At 41.6% G+C, this 22573-nt stretch overlaps 2 protein-coding genes across 3 annotated transcripts in view; one reads left to right on the top strand and one right to left on the bottom strand.

Moving 5' to 3' along the window:
- Positions 1-9005, top strand: part of ZCCHC14 (zinc finger CCHC-type containing 14) — an 83342-nt gene extending 74337 nt beyond the window's left edge. For both annotated transcript variants that reach the window (XM_075008898.1, XM_075008897.1), the window contains exon 13: positions 3507-9005. In XM_075008898.1, the coding sequence (XP_074864999.1) occupies positions 3507-3562 (56 nt within the window). In that variant the 3' untranslated portion in view covers positions 3563-9005. The remainder of the gene's footprint in view (positions 1-3506) is intronic.
- A 151-nt stretch (positions 9006-9156) lies between these two features.
- On the bottom strand, positions 9157-22497 carry MAP1LC3B (microtubule associated protein 1 light chain 3 beta). The gene is made up of 4 exons (XM_075008899.1): positions 22348-22497; positions 18018-18073; positions 16278-16384; positions 9157-10975 (listed from the first exon to the last, which is right to left on the bottom strand). Exons 1-4 carry the CDS (start codon positions 22385-22387, stop codon positions 10801-10803), a joined length of 378 nt encoding a protein of 125 aa, XP_074865000.1. The 5' UTR covers positions 22388-22497; the 3' UTR covers positions 9157-10800.
- Positions 22498-22573: the final 76 nt, after the last annotated feature.

Genomic DNA, 22573 nt, shown 5'->3' with positions numbered 1-22573 from the left:
AATACTAGGTTTTTTAAGTTAGTGACTGTGAAAAAAGAGAGAGGCTCTGGGTCACATCCACAGAAGGTTAAGTTGACTTGTGTGTACCTTGTGTTTCAAACTGTAGGGCGTAAGTGCTGTTATAACTCTTGCATTGGCCCTCTGCATAGGAGTGAATTTCCCTTTGAGAGACATAGAGGGTGAACTCCAGTAAATGACTGAAATTGTGTTATGGCTGCTTATATTGTCTGTGAATTTGGCTCCTGAGCTGTCCTCTTTCTTATTTTGGAGGTTAGCTTAGAAGTTCATAAATTTGTTTTTAAAAAGGACATAAGTAGAATGCACCATCTGTAAGGAAGCATGTGCATCCTCTTGAGGGACTTGTGGTTACTGAAAATGTTCATTCCACAGCATGCCTATCCTGCTAGTGTACCACCAAAGGCACAACCAAGAGATTTTAAATCCTTGGTGTGGAACAGGGAAGTAAAATGTTATTTTACCAAGATATGTTCATGTCATCCTTCTCTGTTCTTGAAGTGCTGTGTTTAATATAATAGTGTGCATAGTATAATTTGCAGAATGAAATGAAGATTATTGGCTAGAACTAGTGACACTAAAGTGATACCTTGCCCACCTTGTCAGTCTAAAATGCAATATCCTTTATTGAACCAGCTTCTGTGGATTAAAAGGGACAAGCTTTTGAGTTTATATACAGATTGTTTTCCGGCGATCAAAGGAAGCTTGAAAACTTGTCTCTTCGCCAACCAATGTTGATCCAATAAAAGATTGTACCTCGCCCACCTTGTCTCTCTAGTCCTAGCTACAATGCTGCAAACAAAATTGTAGGTTGTGCTGTGGGGCAGGGACTGTCTTTCTTTGTGTCTATATAATGCAGAGAATGTCATCAGAACTCATATTTTTAGAGAATAGGCAGAGTTTTCCAGCAGTGCTAAAATATTTATAATAGAATAATTTCTAGAATTCAGTATTTTGATAGTGGCAGATCAGAAAAAATTGGCACTGCCTCAGTCAGTCCCAGGCCAACAGATTTCTTAGGCTTTGTCTACGCCAGCATGTTTGTCGACAAAATTTTGTTGGGGTGTGGGGGGGGCGGGGAAAAACCTTCATTGACATAAGTTTCACCAACAGAAATGCCCATGTGGACAGTGCTGTGGTGGTAGGTAATGTTCTCCTGCCAACATAACTACAACTACTCTATTATGCTGGTGGGAGAGCCTTGCCATTAGCACAGAGCAGCTATGCAGAAGACCTAACAGTGGCACAATTGGAGTGGTACAGCTGTGCCACTTCAAAGTGCATAGTATAGACATAGCCTTAATCTAAAAAAACTAGAATGGTGGTGGTGAATGCATTTTAAAGCTACATCATTTTAAAGCTACATTTTAAAACTGTACTGAATTATTGCTGTTTTTCAATATCTTAAGAACTTCTGGTGCCCCTGAAGTTCTATCTTAGCTGCAGAGCATTCTGTGTGGGGTTTTGTTTTTGTTCCCCAGACATTCTGCCAGCAATAGACATGTCAATTTCATAAGAGTGAGGAGGGCTGCTGCTGTTAGTGTGTAAGAGGACAGATAGATTTTAAATCAAAATGATTTAAACTCTGGTGTTAGTTATGATTTAAACTGATTTAATCATGATTGAAATCAGCAGGAAACTTGGATTTATACAATCAATCCTATTTTCCTTTTATACTTCAGTTACTTTCCTAAAGAGAGGATGATTTTCATGTACTGGTATAATGTGGCACTTCTTTCCTAATCAGAAGGGCACATTACAGCTATAAACATTTATCTAAGTATATATAGTTATTTATTTTTATGCAAAGAGTGAATGATTAATTCTTTATTTACAAAAATGATGATTAATATTTTACTTGTAATTTATTTCAAGCTGCAATTGAATGGAAATTGAATTTTATTAAAACACACAAACAGTATTTTAAATTGTTTTCAAAATTATGTTTTATTAGTTAAAATAAGTGAAGTAGAATATAGTATTTGATTACTGCTGCTTGTGATGTCTTCAAGGTGTTAGAACTAGTAGATGTTATTCTCTCACAGATAATTTTTACTTACACACTGGCAGAGGAAAATTAGTTTTCCTGCTTTTTTCAGTTCAGCGTGGCTTTTAACTTTGAATGAACAAGTTATTGAACATAACTAAAGGTAGCTGAATAAACTGAAATGAATGAAAATATTCTCCCTGTGCCGGAGGCTACTGCTTTACAAAGCTGTCTTAGCAGTTTACCTAGAACCAGATTGTTGCTTAGTGAGCAATTTCCATCAGTTCGGTGGCTTGACGTTTCTGTAAAACTTAGGATAGGTTTAAGTAGATCTCTTGGGGTATGAAAAATACCCAAAGGTCGCAAACATGTAATGTTTGAACATTATTTGGTATTTAATTTTAAATGATTGATAGATTATAAAGGTTGAATCCCTCTGGTCTGGCAACTGGACCATGCATATTGTTGGACCAGAAAGTTGCGAAGGCCAGCTTGGGGACAGCAGCAGAGAGCAGAGCTGGTGTGGCAGCTAGGAGCTCAGACAGGGCTGGGAGCAGAGCTGAGCTGTGGGGAGTGAAATGGGAGCCTTTGGAACTCTGGGGCTGGAACCGGAGCTGGGCCAGGGCCAAGAGGCTGGCTGGGACCAAGAGCAGAATTCAGTGGCTGGAGTCTGTGGCCACTGGGTAACCCAGCCAGAATTCTGGTGGCCCTCAGGAGAATCCAGAGGCCAGTAGCAGAGGGGCTGGAATTGACCTCCCCTAGTCAGGCAAACTTCCTCATTCAGTATCAGAGAGGTTGCCATGTTAGTCTGGAGCTTCAAGAACAACAAGTCGTCTTATGGCACCTTATAGACTAACAGATATTTTGGAGCATAAGCTTTCATGGGCAAAGACCCACTTCATAGGATGCATGAGTGGGGGGTGGTGGTTTTAGAAGGGTATTTAAAGAGTGGGGTCCCAGAAAAAGGGAGGGTCAGAGCTGACAAGGTCTATTCAACAAGGTGGAAATGGCCCATTATCAATAGTAGGTATCAAAAGAGGAAAAAACAAGTCAGCTCATGCAGGAGGATATGAGCCATTGTCAGAGTCTAATGGGGAGATCTTAACACCCAGGGCAGAGAAGCTGCCTTTGTAAGATGCGAGCCACTCCCAGTCTCTGTTTAATCCTTGGTTAATGGAGTCAAATTTGCAAATAAATTGCAGCTCAGAGATTTCTCTCTCCATTTGATTTCTGAAATTTCCCTCATTCAGGACATCCTGAGGGTGCAGACTCTGCTAAGTTTAGGCCCTAAACATGATTTATTTTAAGATAAATTTAAACTGGTTTATTTTTTAAAAGAAATATTTAAATTTTGCAAAACCCCAATTTTTTTAATTACAGCATTTTATAATGCTCTTGCAGCATAATCTGATAGCAACAGATATTTAAAATGTGAGAGACAACTGCTAAAAAAAAAAAAAGTTTGCATTGTTGATTTTCTTTCCCCTCCTTCTCTCTTCTACAGGTACTTTTAGGCTGAAATATGCTCCTCCAACTGAAAGCGTTGACTCCACAGACTGATACTTTTTCTGCCAAGAGAACACTGTAAAGCCATGGAGATAAGGAGTTTTAAATATAAAACTGAGAAGTCCGTTGCTGTTAAGTTTCAATGTGTTTTCTAATCCAAAGGTGCTTTACTTTACTAGACTAGGTAGAAAATCTAGCTTAGGGGTGCATCAAACCCATTTTTGATCGCGAAAATTTGAGCTTAGATTTTGGAGTTGGAACTTGCCTAATATGTATCATGTGATTGATGCGTAGCGGATGGAGGGTGAAGCTGGCCAACTACATTTTCTGTTGCAAATGCAAAAAACCCAACAACCCTACACACTTCTTCTGAAGAATGTTGCCATATTTGGACCTTCTGCAATGAAAAGGATAACTCCAGGGCAGCTACTACAATGATCTGAAGTGAAAGCTGGAGGTTGAAGTTATGGGCGGCTATTTGCTAGCCAGCCTCTGACACCCCTGGGCTAGGTAAATGTCTACTTTTTTTTTTTCAAAAGTAATCAGGCACTAATCTCTGGGAATTTTAAGGATTGCACTACAGAAGAATGTAAAACTGTTCAGGCTTCTGCACTTTCAGCAGACAGTGTCACTCTGAGACCAGTGCAAGAGGCTAAGAAGTTCCAACCTTTAAAACGTCGGCACCAGCAGGCTATGTGATTTATTACACAATAAAAATCTTAAATAATTCTCTCCTTTCCCTTCCAAAAGAACACACACAGCAGTTTGTTTCCAGAAGGAATTGAATCATTCTCGCTGTCACCATTATTACTAGATAGATGGGGGTTACCGGCAGTGAAATAAACTTAGTTTTCCAAGGCTCCAAGTCCCACAGACTCCAGGGTCATAAAGGCTTCACAAAGAGGAGTTTTTCTATGTAATACATACAAGTTTTCAGTCCTCTTACTGTATATAGGTCTCTTTCATAGACACCTTACTACTCTGCTTTTGTAAATGAATTTTAAACCATCCTAAAAATAAACTCTGGCAGCAGAGTTAGCAAACGGTTGTTTTGCTTTATATAATAAAACTGACTCATACCCCAGGGCTTTTGTTACAGGATTCAGAGATGGTGGAATTCAAACATGTAAAGAGTAGCAAATATCATTATTTTAAGGACTCTGAAGGATTTACTGTTGGCCTCCTTTGTTGCAGTAGGCCGTAGGTGGCTAATTTTGGTGTTAACCATCAAGGGTACATAATTTTGAGGTGATAAGTTTAATTAAGATTTGGAAGGAAGCTAAACAGAGCTCTAGCTGCTGAACTGAGAAGGTCTTGTCCTGACCAAAAAATTACATACTCTGCAATGGGTGTGGCCTTTTCTTAAAACTGGCCTGAAATGTATAGTGATTAGTGTATACAACTAGAATACCTGAGAACTCTTTACTTTGTGGGCTTTTTTTACACCAATATAGGTACACCAGTGCAAACCAGAGAGTAGATGTGCTATACCACAGCAAACAGCACTTGTATTGGTACATCTTGTTCCATGTGAAAACAAGAAAAGCCATACCAGTGCATGAAACTTTTTATCTGAGTGCAAAGCCCCTCAGGGTAGAGCTGGCTTTAGCTACTGAAGTGTTGATTTGAATAGCTAATGCCATACATTGTCGGTCAAGATTTTCAGCTTAGAAGTTAAGACCTTGGGTGTCTTAGGTTTCATTTTAACAAAACCGTCAGCCTCACCTGAAAGCAACAAGAAGCAAGGACAATATGATAAATTAGTTTTCATAAAGAGGCATTTTAACAAGAGAGGACAAGACACCAAGGTTGTTCCAGACTTTCTCTGGGGTCATTGTTTTTTTTGGCTTCATAGAAACCGAAGCCTGAAGTTGTGTAACTTTTGGTTTCTAAAAAATAAGGTTTGTTTTCTTATTCCTATGCAATGCAAAAACGCCATACTTCTGTATCCTCAGCTCCATTCACACTACACAATATTTATAGACAATTTTGAAACTATTGTTTGCTGTATCTGTATTGCAAGGTGGGGTTATATAGAATGAGCAACATTCAGATCTGCAACACTAAAGTTATAAGAACCGACCATGCAATTTACTTTGCCTTAATGAGCTTGAGAATAGTTTGAAAAAATCTGTCACAGAATATTATGTTAAAGGGAATTTGCAGTTTTCACTTAATATTTACTACTGGATTTTCATGGTCTCATCAGTAGCCTGGAACACGTGCTAAAAGCCAAACTTTCACATTTTTTCACTTTTTTTAAAAACATATTTTAAATTGATTTATATTTGAACTATTTCAACACACACGCAAGTATTAAAAGCCCTCTTTAGAACTATTCAGAACGAAAAGCAAGAAAAAAATGTTCTAGACCAACTGCATTTTGTTTTGGTGGGCAAGGCTGGGTATATTCTTACCTGTTTAATATTCATTGCAAATCAAACGTTAACAAGGATTATTAAACTGAACTTTTATCCAGTAAGCTTCTTCAAAAACTGTTTCAGTCCTACATGCAGAGTTCTTGTCTTCAAAAATGTATGTTATGTAAAGGCTGGTATTTCCTAGGCTGATTAATGTGCATTTAACTATTTTAAATGTTAACTTTCAAGTATGATTTCAAATTAAAACTCAGCAAAGCCTGAATAAATATAGATGGAAGTGGAGCTTAAGGCAGAAATGTTTGAAGAGCCAGTCCTGTTTGTAGAGCGTTCTGTAAGTCATCCACCTGAGTTGTGGTGTCTGATTAGTACAAATTGAACAGATTCCACTAAGGACCACCAAAGCTGGTGAGCCTAAATACAGCACTTTAATTATATAATCCATTTTAAAAGGCACCAGTCCATCTCTTTCCCTTCAAATGGGTCCCAGTCTAAGTGATTCAAAAAACAGCTCATACCATTTCAGTATGTCAAAATGTGAAACAACAAAAACCACACAAAATAAGCTTTTTTTAATCGTATCTTTGCCCCAGAAGTGAAAGACTATCTAGTTCTCAAACTGGACTGCACTATGGGTTAACTGACACATTTTAAAATGCAAAAGACAAACACCTTTTCATTCTGTTTTTAATCTCAGCACTATAGGAATAGGGTGGAGGATAAGCTTTTTTACTGGGATAGGAATATATAGTAAGTAGCACAACTGCAGAATAGTCTGATTTTTCAAGTGGTGGTGGTGGATGTATTTAGAAGAGAATGAAACCAGAATCACACTATAGCTGTTCAATTTAAAATTAAGCATTAGAGGTTTATATATCATTGATGCTACAAGAGGTTCAACAAGGAAGATTGGTATGGGGAAGCAGCTATTAATAAGATTCCGTAGTAACTCCACCTGTAGTAATGCCTGGTTTCATGTTATGTGAAACTTCTTAAACTGTGTATTAAAAATACGACCAGTAAAAATTCAGCCAGAAAGTAAGTGAAGGACTTCCTGAAATAATAGCATTGACCAACACTGTTACCTCAGCTTGAGTTTCATGACATTTTACTGCTTATTAGTATGACACTAAAATTTAGTTTATGGTCTTTGGCAGAGACGAAAACTAAATTAAAATAAATTAGTTCTTACAGTTTCACAATGACATCAGTCCTACAGAACCTGTATTAGAAGTCACTTACTATTAAAGCCATGGATTCTGGGAGTGGTCTAGAATTCCTTTGTAAGCCAGTGGGATCCTATTTTGTTGGAAATGAGCGTACTTACCACTTGCAAAATTTTAGAAAATCATACTGCCGGTTAAGGCCAAAGGTAAGTTACTAAAATACTATGAAACTACAATACAAACCCATGGGACTGTAAGGTCTTACAATAATAAAAGATGCTTTGGTACAGAAAAAGCAAATCTTGTTTTGAAGTACAGTAACAGCATCTCTTAGATATAGTTTTCCACTAGAAATGAAGGAAACTCCTATTCCAATTTGAGCCATTTCCCTTACTTCAGTCAATTCTAGTATTACAAATTGTGCATGTATCTTTATAAATATTTTTAAAAATAGTTTTGTAAATATTTAATATTCAGCTAATTTGATTTTGAATTGTAAATGTCAAGTATTCTGGTATTGGAATTTTTATGTTTTATTATACTTTGTTAAAGGTAAAATTGTACATTTTTAGAATGTTTTTATCTAAGTAAATTTAATGTATGGAAAATAAAAAAAATTCAAGTCTTTAAGTGCTTTTAAAAGCTTTATCCATTTTTAGTTTCTTAAAAATTCATTCAGAACCATTTTACAGTGAAAGCCACCCTTGCTCCATCTACACTCATCTGCCAATGACTCAGACAAACCTTTATATTGTTTCTCTATGCAACTGCTAATCTCTAGAATTTAAAATTTGGGGGCCTGAGTCACAGACAACTGAGGTTACTCTGCAAATTTGTTATACTGCTGTCTGTGCATCCCTCCTGGACCTCACTGCAGCAGACTACCTACTTGACGAGTGAGCAGAGGGTTCTGCAATGTTTATCAACTAGGACCATCCTGGGACTTAAATCATTTGTAAATCTGGTCTTCACTGGTGAAAGACTAGTGGAACTACTGAACACAGCCTTAGTCTTTAAAGCCAGCATTAAAATACGGTTTTAGAAGAAGAGTGTTATGTACTGTAAACTACATGAAAACTGATGTCTGCTCATTGCTTTCTTACTAGACCCACTTCTTTGAAATGCTGCAGCTGTCTCTCAATGGCTGTGTCTACACTAGCACAAATCTTCGAAACGGCCGTGCAAATGACTGTTTTGAAGATTACTACAGAGGCGCTGAATGGCACATTCAGCATCTCATGAGCATGCTGCTGGCCACGGCTCTTTGAAATTGCTGCGTTTTGCTGCTGCATGGCTCGTCCAAACAGGGGTCCTTTTGAAAAGGACCCCAGGAACTTCAAAATCCCCTTATTCCTATCTGCTGATGCATGGCCATTTCGAAGATTTGTGCTAGTGTAAACATAGCCCATGTGTAGTCATAGACTTGCTTCTGAATTGTTTAAAATCACTGAGGCTAGATTCTGCCACCCTTATACCAGTTGTTCCTTACTAGGCACACTCCCAGTAAATTCAGTGGGGATTACTGATACAGTGAGAGGTGTAGAATCTATTTTGAAAATAAAAACATGGGAAGGCTGGGGGAAGGTAAACAGTAACTGTGTTGCAGATTAAAATAAATTAGCCTTGGGATAAAAAAAACTAGATTGAGTCTAAAGTCACGGACATGTTTTGATTAAAATCTTGGCCAATATGGGAACATCTGTTTCCCTGCAAAAAATATTTGTGTTTATTAGTGTGGTTCTGTGTAAGTAGATCATTATCTTTGCCATGGGAAACTGAATGCATCCTGCCCTGTTAACAACTAAAGTGCACTGGAACTAACTTAGAATGAATGGCCCCCACAAGCCTCTCCCATTTCTAATGTCTCCCTTTCTTTTTTGCCAGGGCCCCTCCATTCTACAGAGTTAAGGTAATAGTTGTTTGGTGTCCTAAGCATCGTCCTCGATTGCTGCTCAATAGTGGGATCCAATGCCAAACCTATCATTCAGCTCTGTGTACTAGAGTCATAAGTTGGCCCTTACCACACTTGGCTGCTCTTCTCTGTGAATGACTGTTGCGTTTAAATGAGATGAAGACTGTCTCTAAATTACTATTCAAACTAGGATTAAGTCATATCAGCACTGTATTAATTTTAAAAAAAGCAACATTTGTACAGGAATCAGTCATTGATCACAGTAATTACAAGAATGGCTGTCATGAGTTAACAAGATGGCTTTACACATAAAACTAAACATAGGACAAGCTGCTTTTAAAGTTTACATTAAGTAAAAAAAATTTTAAAATTAAATACATATTGTGAACAAGATGCATGCAGAAAGGTGTAGATACAGTTTGTACACCTTGATGTTGTACAGAGTGCCAAGATGCAGTAGTATTGCTTCTCTCCTGCCCCTCTCCCCAGAAAGTTAACTTCCACTAACAGATGTTCATACACATGATACACACGAGGGTGAATCTTAGCCTGCTATACTTAACTTTACAACTGCATTAGCAGGACACCAATCCTACTTGAACCCTCCACATGGGACTCATCCCTATTTATGATACTAGTAACATCACATTTTAGCTTCCTCCCAACTGGCTAGAAGCTTTAGTGATAAACTAGCTAGTTGTTCCTTATAACAAACATGAACTCCTGAATGTGAAGTGATTTAATAAAGCACATCCCGTTATAGCCTGAACAAACAAGCAACTGACAATTTAGAATCATGTTTCCAATAGGCTGTTGAATCCAGTGTCTTCAGTAGAACTGTATGTAAACAAAGCAGTTTGACTTTCAGCACTGAAGAGTTTGTATACAACCTCTTTGCTGAATACAGGAAGCAGTAATCAAGAGCAAACAAGGTGGAATGGTGCATGTAATAAATCTAATAAGATTTTTCAAATCAAGATGACCATGAGAGCTTTACCCATTTTTATTGGCTACATCAATCATCCAAACATGCTTATAGAGGTAATGGGTGTGTTTTGGTTAAAAAATTATTTTCTGGGAAAAAAGCAGCCTCTTGCGTTAAGAGGCACTATCCAATGAAAGTTAGCTCACATGTCAATGAAACCAGAAGATTCTTAATAGAATGACTTCATTTAATGTTAACTGTTCAGGAGATTACCTGGAATTGTCTTAAAATATATACTCGCTAAAATTAAGAGTAAAGGTGTGGAGTTGTGTGACTAATATTCAAGGAACCTGTGGTAGGAGTACCAGGAAACTCTTTCCCCACACTACTTGCCCTGACTTTCTGCAAATACAGGGGCAAATGACTCCATAGTTGAACTAACGATTTAACATGCACAAACTTGCACTTTAGGTCCTTACGTGTTGGCTCCGAGATGGAAAAAGGAACACTTTATAGGAATAATAAGGAGTTAACAAAGATGTTGCACACGCTTTTGTTCGCTACTGGAAACTGGTGCCATTTCCTATGCCACTGAAGTCAGCGAAGTGTTTCTTGTGCTAGCAACCTGAATGTGCAAGGTATGGCTCCATTCAGGAAGTCCAGAGACTTAAAACAAGTATGCCTGTGTGAAATATTACAGCAAGTTTTCAAAGCTGGATTGATGCTTGTCTGGACTGGCACTCAGCTGTTTAATATTCACAAACAAGGCAAGGTACGAGGGGGACACCTGCTAGCGCAAAACTATGCTAATGTACTGAAAGAAGTAGGTGACATCCCTTGCTTTGTCCTGGGGTGAGACTAGGGTGTAGAAGATAAAACCAAAATCCTACACTAGAAGCCACTTGAATGGCTTACACAGAAGGTTGCACTCCAAAAGTTTCCTGAGAGGCATATACCATGTACAGGAATCCATCTTCATCCTTTTCGCTTTCATACACCTCAGATATCGGGGTAGACACGCTCACCATGCTGTGTCCATTCACCAGTAAGAAGAAAGCCTGAGTAGAATTCAGCTGCAGGCGGCGTCTGTTAAACAAGGAAAGAGAAGGAAAACGCTACAGTAATGAAGCTGTATGGTACCCCAGTATCAGCTACCAGAGGCACTAGTGCACAAAGTAGCGGTGTGCAGTCTTTGCAGCCCTACTGGCATGTATTAAGAATTTCCTAGTGAGTACTAACGTAGTCCCGTAAGCAACACTACATGGTGTGCCAGAAAGTCAAGGTGTGCCAGCAGAGTCCACATGGACTGGTAATATACCTGAACTTAGATTCTAGCTGTTTTGCACTACAATACCATGTAGACAAACCCTGGAACAGAGGCTGAGTCTGGAACAAGGCCTAGATGGGAAAGTTTGCCAGGTACACCAGTGGTGTTATAATAGCATAATTACACGGCAACAAACCTGCCAGTTTGTATAAAAGTATCATTTTTCAGTTTACCTTATGTCACTAAAGAAGGGAGTTAAACTGAACAATAAAGAGGTAATCCTACACTCGTGTCTATGTAGAGCTACAGAGTAACTAATTATACCAGTACAAACAAATCTTTACTACACAGAAAAGGCCCAAAGACTTGTGCATTTAGGATTAGTTAAGGAACCTCTCACTGTAACAGTATTAAACTCAGGTCCAGATTCACCCAGAACTGACATGAACACCCTGAGCAGGTTGTTTCCCCTTTAGGCTCCTATCCCTTTGGAAATCATATGCTTATTAAGTCTTCCATCTGCACATTAAGGCCCACCTTGCCTGTGGGAAGACAGGTGTTTTTGGAGAGCTGATGGAATAAATCCCTTGGATTGTATACAGTTCACTTCTGTTGTATTTGTTCCTTGATTTGACGGGGGAACTGAGAAGATCGGCTTAGTGTATTTTTAGAAGAGTGTCAAGAGTGTCCAGGGCAGTGGACAGAAGTTAGTGTCATCAGAAAAAAAATCCAAAAAGGTAGAAACTGAACATTTAATTAAATCAACTAACTCCAAGCATGAGATTAGAACCATTCATCTGCATGCACAATTTGGAAAAGGCAGGCCCTAGAGTCTTTAAAGCTGTGGACTGGGAAAGCCAGGTTAGACCCTGACAGAACAAAGGATGGAATTAAAACTTCTACAAGCACTGGCAGAAGAATCCAGGCTTGGCCTAACCTGAGATGTTTTTCATTTCATATTCCCTGGAAAGCACAGTGACATTTTTAAACAATCTGATCTTTACAGGGTTACAGCGGAGAGGCCCAAACAGTCTTCTGTGGGACATCAGTAAGGCTATGATTTTGACACGAAGTTAAGCATTCATGGTAACTGTGAATTTGAAAGAGCTTGTCACCTCTGCAAGAGCAGCAGCAGCACCAGCACCTGTGACCCCCAACTGTTGCAACCTGACCTATGTGGTTGCTGTGCTGCTCAGGTTTGGTAATCTAGATAGATCTGCAGTGCCAAATACACTTGGTCCTCCAGCTCCATCACAATGCCTGGAGTGGGGAGCCAGGCCCAGCCTTGTGGAACAGGAACCACTGCTACAAGGTTAGTGCACTCTCCAGATCACGCCCCTTTTTTGTGACACATCCTCGTTTCCCCTACAGTTCTGCTATGATACTATTACAATTTTCTGGGGGAGGGAGAGGTCTACCTATAAATATGACTGCAGCAAACAAAATAATGCTTATTCTTAGACTCTGGGCTTTCAATTATACAGCCTTCTACCCTGGAACAGAGCTGACGAGAGACGAAGTGAGAGGCTTGCACAGGAAAATAATGAGTTCTCATTCTGTTCCAGGAGGAGTATGGAGCTGTGGAATCAGACTGCATTTCACAGCAGGCAGCAGCACACGAATACTTGTTCCACTTTTCTTAGCTGTGGGCCCATGGTAGCAGACAAGAGCTGCTTCCTGCCAACTCTGCTTTTGCTTTTAGCAGCTGCACATCACTCCACAGAAGATTTCTTTACTCTCTGAGCCAGCTTGAGCTCAAATTCTACCCACCCGGTACAAATGTCTTACTGAATGTAACAGCCATTGGACAGCACAGGAAGATGTTCCCACACAGTGTCTACAATTTGGTGTCAAAAGCATGTAAGTAAAACCAAATGTACAAAATCACTCATGAACACTGAAGTTCAGCACAAAAATGGACAGAGACTGAGCAGCAGGGAGACCTTACTACTAAACCCTTGTCTACAGAGCAAAATTCACACAAAGTTAATTTAGATTAATTTGAAGTGGATAAGTTAGACAACCTTACATTCTTATAGGGATGCTCTTATTTAGAGTTAAGAGATCTTTAATTTGGTTTCTCTTAATCCACTTCTATACCGGTTTACCTTAATTCCATCTGGAAGTGAATTAAGAGAAGCTAAATTAAAACCACCTTAATTCTGAACAAGGGCATCCACGAAGAGATTTAATACAATCTCATGTGAATGTAAAATTGATTTAAAAGTTAATTTGGATTAAGTTTTCCTCTGTGTAGACAAGCCCTACTGCAAAAGCATGATTTTAGTCTTTCAATACCCTCCAAAATACTTGGGGACCTTAATTCTGAAATAATTTCTCCCTTTTAGTAGTTCTTGTGGAAGAATCAGGACTAGGCTCTGTCCAATGTTCACTGTAAGCTGTACACTTATGCTGAGACTCAGGGGAGAATCAAATGCCACCCAACTGATTAGCAGAGTGCCCAAAGCTATTCTTTTTGTTTCTACCGGTGGTGCACACTCACACATGCCTCAGTGCACATAATTATTCCACACATGGACAGAACAGATTAGAGGGAACAGTGGCTATAACTTTGTAAAAATCCCCCTTATCAGAGCACTAGTAACATATGATGAAGATCTTTTTTTGTCCAAAGAGCACTTCAAAAGTAGCAGCTCACATTTACCATTCAGCCAGTGAAATAGCCATTCTGTTTGTTAGAACATGAGTAAAGCAATAAAACTTGGTGAATGTTAACCAAGACTGATGATTACTTACTAGTCTATACCCAAATATTCCTTGGATTAAGACAGGGAGCTGGTCATGGATTTCCTCTGCTGCATAGCAATGCCATTATGATGCAAGTCCCACTGCTTGGTTAGACCCAACAACTTGAAAGTGCTTTGCCCCCTTAATTTGGATGCAGCTAGTGAGGTAGAGATGTTGTATGGCAGCATAGGTGTCCTCAAATATTAAGGTAAAGCTGTACTGGTAAAACTGCATCTACACTGGCAGTTGTATTGTGATAGCAATTTGGATTAAAAAGTTATAGCCATAACTGATGGTTATCTTGGTACAAAAAGCCTATACACTTTATCTAAGGGGTGTCACGGGTGGCTGGCCACTCAAAGGGGAGCCAGGGATCATTCCATGACAGACTCAGAAAAAGCCAATAACATAATAGTAAAAGTTTTGTTTAGGTTAGTTCAGTCACTAACTCCATATTCCTCAAGTATGAAATGGGTGAACTCTGTTTACCCACCTTTCTCTTTGACATCATTACTGGAACAAGCCATTTCAACACACCTTTAAGCAGTTAATGAACTAATGAGCGTCTAGGCTGATAAAAGACTACCAGTGCTCAGTTGGAGGGAATTATTTCTAGCGAGAGGAAATACCCAGGGCTCCAGGAGAAAGATGGCAATTCTGACTTGTTAACCTTGCCAAGGGGACAAATGAAAGCAGTAAGTGCAAAGAAGCTAGCTAAGGAGGAGATGACTGAGGCTGTACGTAAGCCTGCAATGTAACCCTACTCCAAGGGAGCTGTGGATGCCTTATCAGAAGGGCCCTACCAAACTTACAGCCGTGCAAAACACATCAGGGACTGTGCAATCTGAACTTCTGAGCGCTTTTACCATATACAGTACAGGTTTCACAGGAGAGTTCAGCATTTCTAAAACTGGAGGTCCTGACCCAAAAGAAAGTTGTAAGAGGACCACAGCATTGCTACCCTTACTTCTGAACTGCCTTCAGCGCTGGGCAGCCGGAGGGCAGTGGTTGTAAGGCTGGCCAGGTGCCCAACTCTGAAAGCAGCACCCCGCCGGGAGCAACACTGAAGTAAGGGTGGCAATGCCTCCCGCATGTTGCCCAGAGAGTAGTGACTGCTGACTGAGGGCCTAGCTCTGCAGGCAGCAGCGCAGAAGGTGACAGTGCCACATCATCCTTCCTCCTGCACAGCCGTTTGCTGTAGCTATGCCTTCAGAGATGCATTCTTGGCTGGCAGACACTGCTCCTCAGCTGTCCAGCTCTGCAGGCAATACTGCTGCCAGCAGCTGCGTAGAAGGGTAGCAAAACCACAGTCCCCCTACAATAACCTTATGACCTCCCCCTCCCAACTCCTTTTTCCATTAGGAATCCTACAGTGACAACACTCTGAAGTTTGTCATTTAAATATCTAGAATTACGACATTTACCATTGTTAAAATCCTACCACCGAGACTGACCAAAATGAACCATGAATTTGGTAGGGCCCTACTGTTGAGATGTGCCTGTCTTTATTCTGTGTGCTAGTCCAGAGCTAGGAGACAACCTAGAGATTCCTGAAGGTGGCTCATGGGCTCTGCCTGGCAGAAGGAAAGAAGTGGCTCTGTGTTCTGCCATTCCCCCTCCTTTCAGGCTGGAGAAATGGCAGCCCAGGGAAGCTCTGTCCCTGCACTCATTTGCAGGCTCCACCCCACAACCCCAGCCAAGGAGAACAGCAGGGGATGCTGTTGAGCCACTTGTGCCCTCCACCTCTGCCCCAATTTCCTGACCCTGCCGGCACCCCCAGCTTACTCCAGCATCCTATCTCCCACCCAGACTCTGTCCCCACCCCACTGCCCATCCAAACTCCCCACCCACTGCCCAATAACTCCCTCCTGCACACTGAACCCCTTATGTTTAGCTTCACCGCAGAGCTTACGGGGATCCCCCACAAAATCTATTAGCCCTCGATCCACAGAACACTTGATCCGACCCTGAGAGTAAGCCCTGACCCTCCATTACCTGCTGCATGCCTACCCTGGGGCTGGAGTTAGAGGGAAATGAAATGTCTTTATTTCTGCTTCTCAGTTGGGAACCATGCCTATGAGCTGTTTCTCCAACACCTTTGTTTTCACTTGGGGGCTAGGGCTATGAGGTGGGCTTTCTGGGAGAGGGCATCTCACTGGTGGGTTGCTCCAACTGATGTTTCTGTGGGTCAGTAGCCCCCGATCCAAAAGAAGCTTCTCCATTCCTGCAGTAAGCCTGCAAGGCCATGCTGTGCCACAAGAGGGCATGCTTGAGGGCACTGCCCTCTCAGTTACCACAAAGCATTCACTAGCTAGCAGATTAACACTGTACTATGACTACTTTGATTCCGCATATACTAAGCCCTTAACATACCTGATAATTTTGATTAACTCACTCATGTTGACATGATCTGGTACCAGGAACTTAGTTTTATCCAGAACTGGCAGCTGCTTCTCCCCCTTGTACCTTTCAATAATCACCTGGAAGGAAACAAACTCTGAAGTAGCAGATCTAAGACAGTGCCTGGCTTTTCTCTGCTTATCTAGTTTATAATTATAACATTCAAAAACAGAACCTATTGAACAACTGTCAGTAAGCAGCCGTTTTACTTTAGGTGTTGCAGTTCTACTATTGTCCAATTACAGATAGTTATGCTTCTGTTCTGTCCTTTCTACTCTGTTCACAAGTTTTATGAAGTATTGGTCTTTTTCTTGCCTAGTGGCAGAAAGGACCTTTGCTCAATCAAAAAGAAAGGAACTACTTTGGTTACAAAGAAATCAATTTAGTCCAGGAAGAGTCCAACATACACACAAGTTATTTCAGTTTCCATTTTGCTTGAAGTGGTGAACCAGCTCTGCCGCTTAACAGTCTTCTGGGCTACATGCTAATGAAATGCAAGAACAGTTGAAAGGTGTTTTCTTTCTTTTTCCCTCATTTGCTGTTTTTAATCAGACACTTTGTATGGGCATTTCCACTGACTATATCATCATCTTACAGCATTGGGAAACGTGTGAGAGCACAGACCTCAAATTAAGTTAACCCCTGGTTAAATTACTGCTGTCATTTACAGAGAAACAAGATGCCTCCCACGCTTTACCAACCACCTCTAATGATTGCTTTGCATCATGACAGGAAGGAAAGGCAATTATGCAAAGAATAATAAATTCAGAAAAATGTATAAGCCAAATACTATCCCTGCTGGCACAGCTTTCTTTTTATTTTACACTTTGTTTTGCTTTGCAGTTGCACAGGCAATATCCTGGTTGCTCATACAGCAGAACCCAAAATTCACCAATTTCACTATTCCAAAGGAGGAAACAGAAGCCTGAACAGGAGTCGTGACTTGCCGGAATTACCATTGACCAAGTCTAGAGAATATGCTAGTTGCAAATTCACCAACAGTCACTAGAATGCCCATCACTGATGCTGTTGCATCCACCGTGGTAAGAGTCAAAAAAAAATCAAAGACAAAAGTTTAGTTTAGAGAGGTAGTTTGGCCCCATCAACAAAAGTGAGGTGGGGCTGGCAGGACTTGTGGCTAACTGATGTTGCTACCTATGGGTTGTGTCTTGTGTAGACATAGTGCAAGCAGGTGATTCACAAACAGGAGTCAATCTTTCAGAAGAACCACTCCAACTAGGTCCTGGAGTGCCACAGATAGAGGCTCCTTTCTTAAGGAAGAGCTGTCATATTTTGGCAGCGTGAATCCTTAGATTTAATTCAAATCAAAGGATAACTTAGGCCTCATTCTTTAGGGTAGCACTTCTGACAGGAGGTACTGAGTAGTTGTGTATTACAAAGACAACTGTTCAGTTTCTGCATCTAAAGAGTTGCACCTAGGGCTGTCACTGTCCCTAGTCTGTGGTGTTCTGTTACAAGCAGCATTACATGATATAAACGTACAAGGAGCCCATATTTCACCTGATTAGCAGCTGACACCAGCTAGCACACTGGGCCACTGTTTTCCAGTCTGAGGATTATTTCCTCAAGACCAGGTCACCCCTTAAAAGGACATTTTTTTTTATTCCTACAGACACAGAGGAATCCTTAATACCTTTCACACCATGGAAAGTAAGAAAAGTCAAAATGTAAGTGATTGATAACACTACTTACTGGTATTTTTGTTGGATGTTGATCCCTAATCAGTCGCACATCTTCCACTCTTTGTTCTGTGGGAGGAAAAAAATTGCACGTCTAAATGCCAAGATACACACTGCATGGGTTTTGTTCTAAGCCTCAGAGGCACAAGGTATGCTATTTCCTTGGACTCTTACTTGTCAGTAGGTTTTCTGCTATTGGAAAATGTGAAAAAAAGGAGACAAGAACCAGTTCAAACTAGACAACTGTCTGAAATAAAGCAATGATATATACAAACTCTCTGATTAGGGATGACGATTCTGTTCTTTGACCAGCATGATGATGGCAATGACTAAACTCATTCTGGCTGAGAACTCTAGATTATGCAAAAGATTACCATTAAAGCAAAGACATTTATTTATGTAAATTTACTGCATCATCATGTTGCCTAGTTAGCCTATACACCTGTTTGGGAAAATTAACATGACACTATCTTAAGTTTAATCTTGTATTTCTGAGGAGGGAGTTGCTGGCTAGACTGACGTGTCAGGTTGCCCTAGCTTTTAGATCAATGTAAGCCTTCCCTTATATCCTAATATTAATAACCAGTTTTCTACTAATTGCATGTCACATCACCAATGTGGACTGTGCTGTTCTTGTAAACTCTGCTTTCTTCAGGCTTTACCCAGGACAGTTTTCAAGACAAGGCCCAATACCTTTTAACAGGAGGTATTAACAGCATAGATATAACATGCTTAGCCAAAACAGAAGTCAGAACTGATGTAAAATGATGCAACAACATTAAAGCCAGTCATAGCTGCTTACAGACCTGCTGTGAATTCAGACTTTATTTCCAGTGCTCTCTGTTTATGGGTCACACCACTCTAGAAATACTTCTTGCAGAAAAAGGACTGAATGCAAGAGGACAGTCTAGATATATTAGCAGACTCTTATAAGAGAAGTACTTCAGAGGCCTGTCTGAAGGCTCTTCCTGTCTCACCAAACTAATCCATTACTTTTATTCTAATGTGAGGATAGATTACCTGGCCTATCATTCAATAAACTGCTTTTCACAACTGTCCTTTGGTCACTGCTGAGACCTCATGCATCCACTAATTACATGCCAGCTTTGTTTGTGACTCCTGATTTTCAAATCAAATCAGTTTCAGACAAAAATTAAGAAAAACTCACGTGTCTTAGGAGCAGGTCCACAGTGGTATACAAGAACTTATGGTTTCCCAAAACATAAGGTCTTTTATTATAAACTTCCTGACACTCAAAATCTTAAGTACCCAAATTAACTTCCAGTCAATAGGCTGGTTCCAATTCACCAGGAATTCTAGAATTCCAGATATTCTAACACAACCCAGAGTCCTCAGGGACCACCATCCTCCTGTCTAGGGACAGAAGCATGCCATTTAGCAATATCAAATTCTAAATCTGCTAGAAATAGGAGGAGGAGGTATGGGGGGAAAACAGGAAAAACAGAAGGAATGGTAATCCTCAAACAGTAAAAGACACTTGGTTTTAGTAACTTCTCTACTGAAGCAAATGAGGTTTTACATGGAAATTTTGTTTTATTCTAGCACTATTAACATGGACAAAATGGAGCCAGACTAATCTGTGGGAGATTTTTTGCGTATGGCATGTTCAAAATCAGGTCTCAGTCAGTTGTAGATAAAAGCTGTACTCTGACCAAATTAGTTGTAATGGCAAGTAATTGGCTGCCATCCTAGCTGAATGTAATATCTGGGACTGAGACTGGTGAGAGGAATAAGAGGGAAGATTGGCTTTTTTTTTTTCCTTTTGGGCAGGGCGGGGGGCAGGGGTGGAGAATAGAGACAGCTATTTGTGACTCCAGGAGAAAGAGAACAAACAGATTACTTTGGCAACATCTGCCAATGATATCACATTCTAGCTAACGCCTGTACGAAGGGAATGTTGTGAGGTTGGAAGTGAGTGGGGGCTGCTGAATGGCTCCAATCCAGAGAAGGGGGGTGTCTGCCTGAATCAGATATTTGCATCAATTTTATTTTATCTAGAAAACTTTGCGCTTAAGTAGAACCGGACATTCTAACAATTCTTGTTTAACTAAATCTTGGCAGTCACTTGATAATGAGCAAGACATCTTTATGTCACCTGTCTATTTATGAGCCCATTGATGGCTGACCAGCTCAAGCGTGGAGCCGCAGGTTGTATGAGAGAAAGTGCAGGTGTTGACAGCTGTTGCAGGGGCACAGGGCAGTTTTTGCCACTCTTTTCTTTTGCTCTGCCACTCCTTGTCTGCACTATGGCAGGACCTCTCAAATTGCATCACCACCTCACAGGTTACCGCTCTCCATTGGAATGGTCCAGGGCAAAGTTCTCTCAAGTGTCAACACCGATGTTGCACTTTTTTACTTCCTCTGGCCCCCAACACTCCTCTGTCCTTTCTCCCACTTGAAAAACAGAATCGGTTTTGGGAGGTGCCGATCAGACATCTGAACCACGTGACCAGCCCAATAAAGTTGATGAATGATAATGGCTTCAATGCTGGTCATGTTCAACTCTTCCAGGAGGATGCTCCATGAACAACAGAAGTGAGATGGCAAGTAACTGGCTGCACAGCGGTACTTGTAGCCATCCTCACTGATTTTATATTTTTTTATATTATATATATATATATATATATATATATATACACACACACACACACACACACACACGAACAGACTGAAGAACACAGCCCTTCAATCTTTTCTGGCTTCACCTTACCCAGGAAGTGCACTGGCACCATTCTAGCCAACTGTTAAACCTGTGCTTACGGAAAGAGCCTAATCTCTTTTCTCCAGATAACTTTGAACAGGACATTTTATGCTCAGTTGCCTTTGAAGAACTAAACAGGGATGCAAGGAATGCATTTAGCAGCTCTACAAGCTCCTAGCTGAGGAATTATTTCCATGTCAGAGTCAAAACTCAAAGTGGCATTTAATTCTTGTGTCAACAGCACACCAGATGCTAAATGCTACACCATTATAGCCAGGGGTTAGATACCTAATTATGTAAGAGATTCTTCTGGTTCCTGGAAGTTCTGCAATCAATAATGGATTTTGCAGACCTGCACTATCACCAGCTGAAGCATCTAATACTGCAATGCATTTCATCCTTTTGGTGCAAGCCTCACCTCCACCTTGCCACAAAATTCCTCTAACAAATAGCTCTCATGGTCTCTCTCTCCCCATTTGGAAGTTTTGGTCCTACTGCTGCCATGCTTGCCAACCCACAGACAGGTTTCCCTGCCCACTGATGGGGAACAAGTGCCACTTTGCATACCACACAAAATGAAAACAAACCGCACTCTGATGTTTTCTTTCATTTTCTGGAGCATTGCAGCAAGACCAAGCTATGGTCCGTGTTCCACCCCAGCAGGCAGGGAAACCAGTTTAGACAGAAATAGTACAAAAAGCCTCCAATCTTATTCCTGCTTTAAACACACACACACACTTTAAAGCTGAGCCTTCAATGCCGACTGGAGTGCCAACCCTCCTTATGTGTCTCAACCCCTGAGCCCTGCTTTGCCCAACAATACATCTTTGGGTAGCTTTTTGTCACAACTCCTTGAAACAGTGTGGTTATATGACGCCCTCACTAATTCCTTTTCAAAATTAGGGCCCTGACATCCCATGTGGTTCCTCCTGCTGTCAGGGCCAGGTCACGCTTGCAATAGTATAGATCAAGAAGAAATTTTTTTAAAAAGTCATAGTCCTGTGAGGCACAAGCCTTTGAAACCCCCCCCGCCCCACACACACACACCCTCTCCAGGTCTCTCTTTCACACATACAGGCACGCATGGATGACACCACCAGGTCTCTCATACACACACGTATAGGTGCATGTGGCACTACTAGGTCTCTCTCTCTCTATCACACACACATGCACAAGTGTGATACCACCAGGTCTCTCTTCCCCCGCCCCCCACACACACACGACATCACCAGGTCTGCGCTTCTCTCTCACATACATACACACACACACGTACACACGCGTGACACCACCAGGTCTCTCTCTTTCACACGCGCGCACGCGCGACACCACCAGGTCCGGGAGCAACAAGCCGGGAGGAGGATGACGCGGTTCCTTCCCCTCACCCCAGCCCCCCGGTCCGGCAGCTCCCAGCGCGGCCGGGCTCCGCGCCTAGGGCCGGACGGCACTCGCGGGGTGCCCCCGTTCACCCCACTCGGGCAGCGGGGGAGGGGCCCCAGCACAGCGAGGCGGGGAGCTGCGGGCCCTGCTGCCCCATCATCCCCCCGCCGCCGCCTCACACACCGCAGTGCCCCCTCCCGGGCTACCATCCCCCCTGCCGCTCTCGGGCCGCCCCGGGCCTCACCGAAGGTGCGGCGCTGCTTGAAGCTCTTCTCAGACGGCATGACGGCGGCTCGGCTCGGCTCAGCCCGGCCCGGTCCGGCTCCAGCAGCTACTGGCTGCGCCACTCCGCCCCGGCCTCGACCCCCACCCCAGCCGCGCCAGCTGACCCGCACGTCACAGGGGGGCGGAGCCCCGCGCGGTCGCGCCCCGCGCCGGCTCTCGTCGCCATCTTGAGTGTGGCCGGCGGG

This window comes from Carettochelys insculpta, chromosome 14, assembly GCF_033958435.1.
Source record: "Carettochelys insculpta isolate YL-2023 chromosome 14, ASM3395843v1, whole genome shotgun sequence".
Classification (NCBI taxonomy): Eukaryota; Metazoa; Chordata; order Testudines; family Carettochelyidae; genus Carettochelys; species Carettochelys insculpta.
The sequence above is the reverse complement of the archived record's forward strand: the minus strand, read 5'-3'. Positions and strand labels throughout refer to the sequence as shown.

What these genes read in the sequence shown, in the direction of transcription:
- MAP1LC3B (XM_075008899.1), bottom strand. Translation starts at nt 22,387, where the DNA reads ATGCCGTCTGAGAAGAGCTTCAAGCAGCGCCGCACCTTCG. An exon ending in AACATCCAACAAAAATACCA is followed by an intron (nt 16,385 to 18,017) that starts GTAAGTAGTGTT and finishes GTTTCCTTCCAG; the next exon opens with GTGATTATTGAAAGGTACAA. An exon ending in GAGTTAATCAAAATTATCAG is followed by an intron (nt 10,976 to 16,277) that starts GTATGTTAAGGG and finishes CTTGTTTAACAG; the next exon opens with ACGCCGCCTGCAGCTGAATT.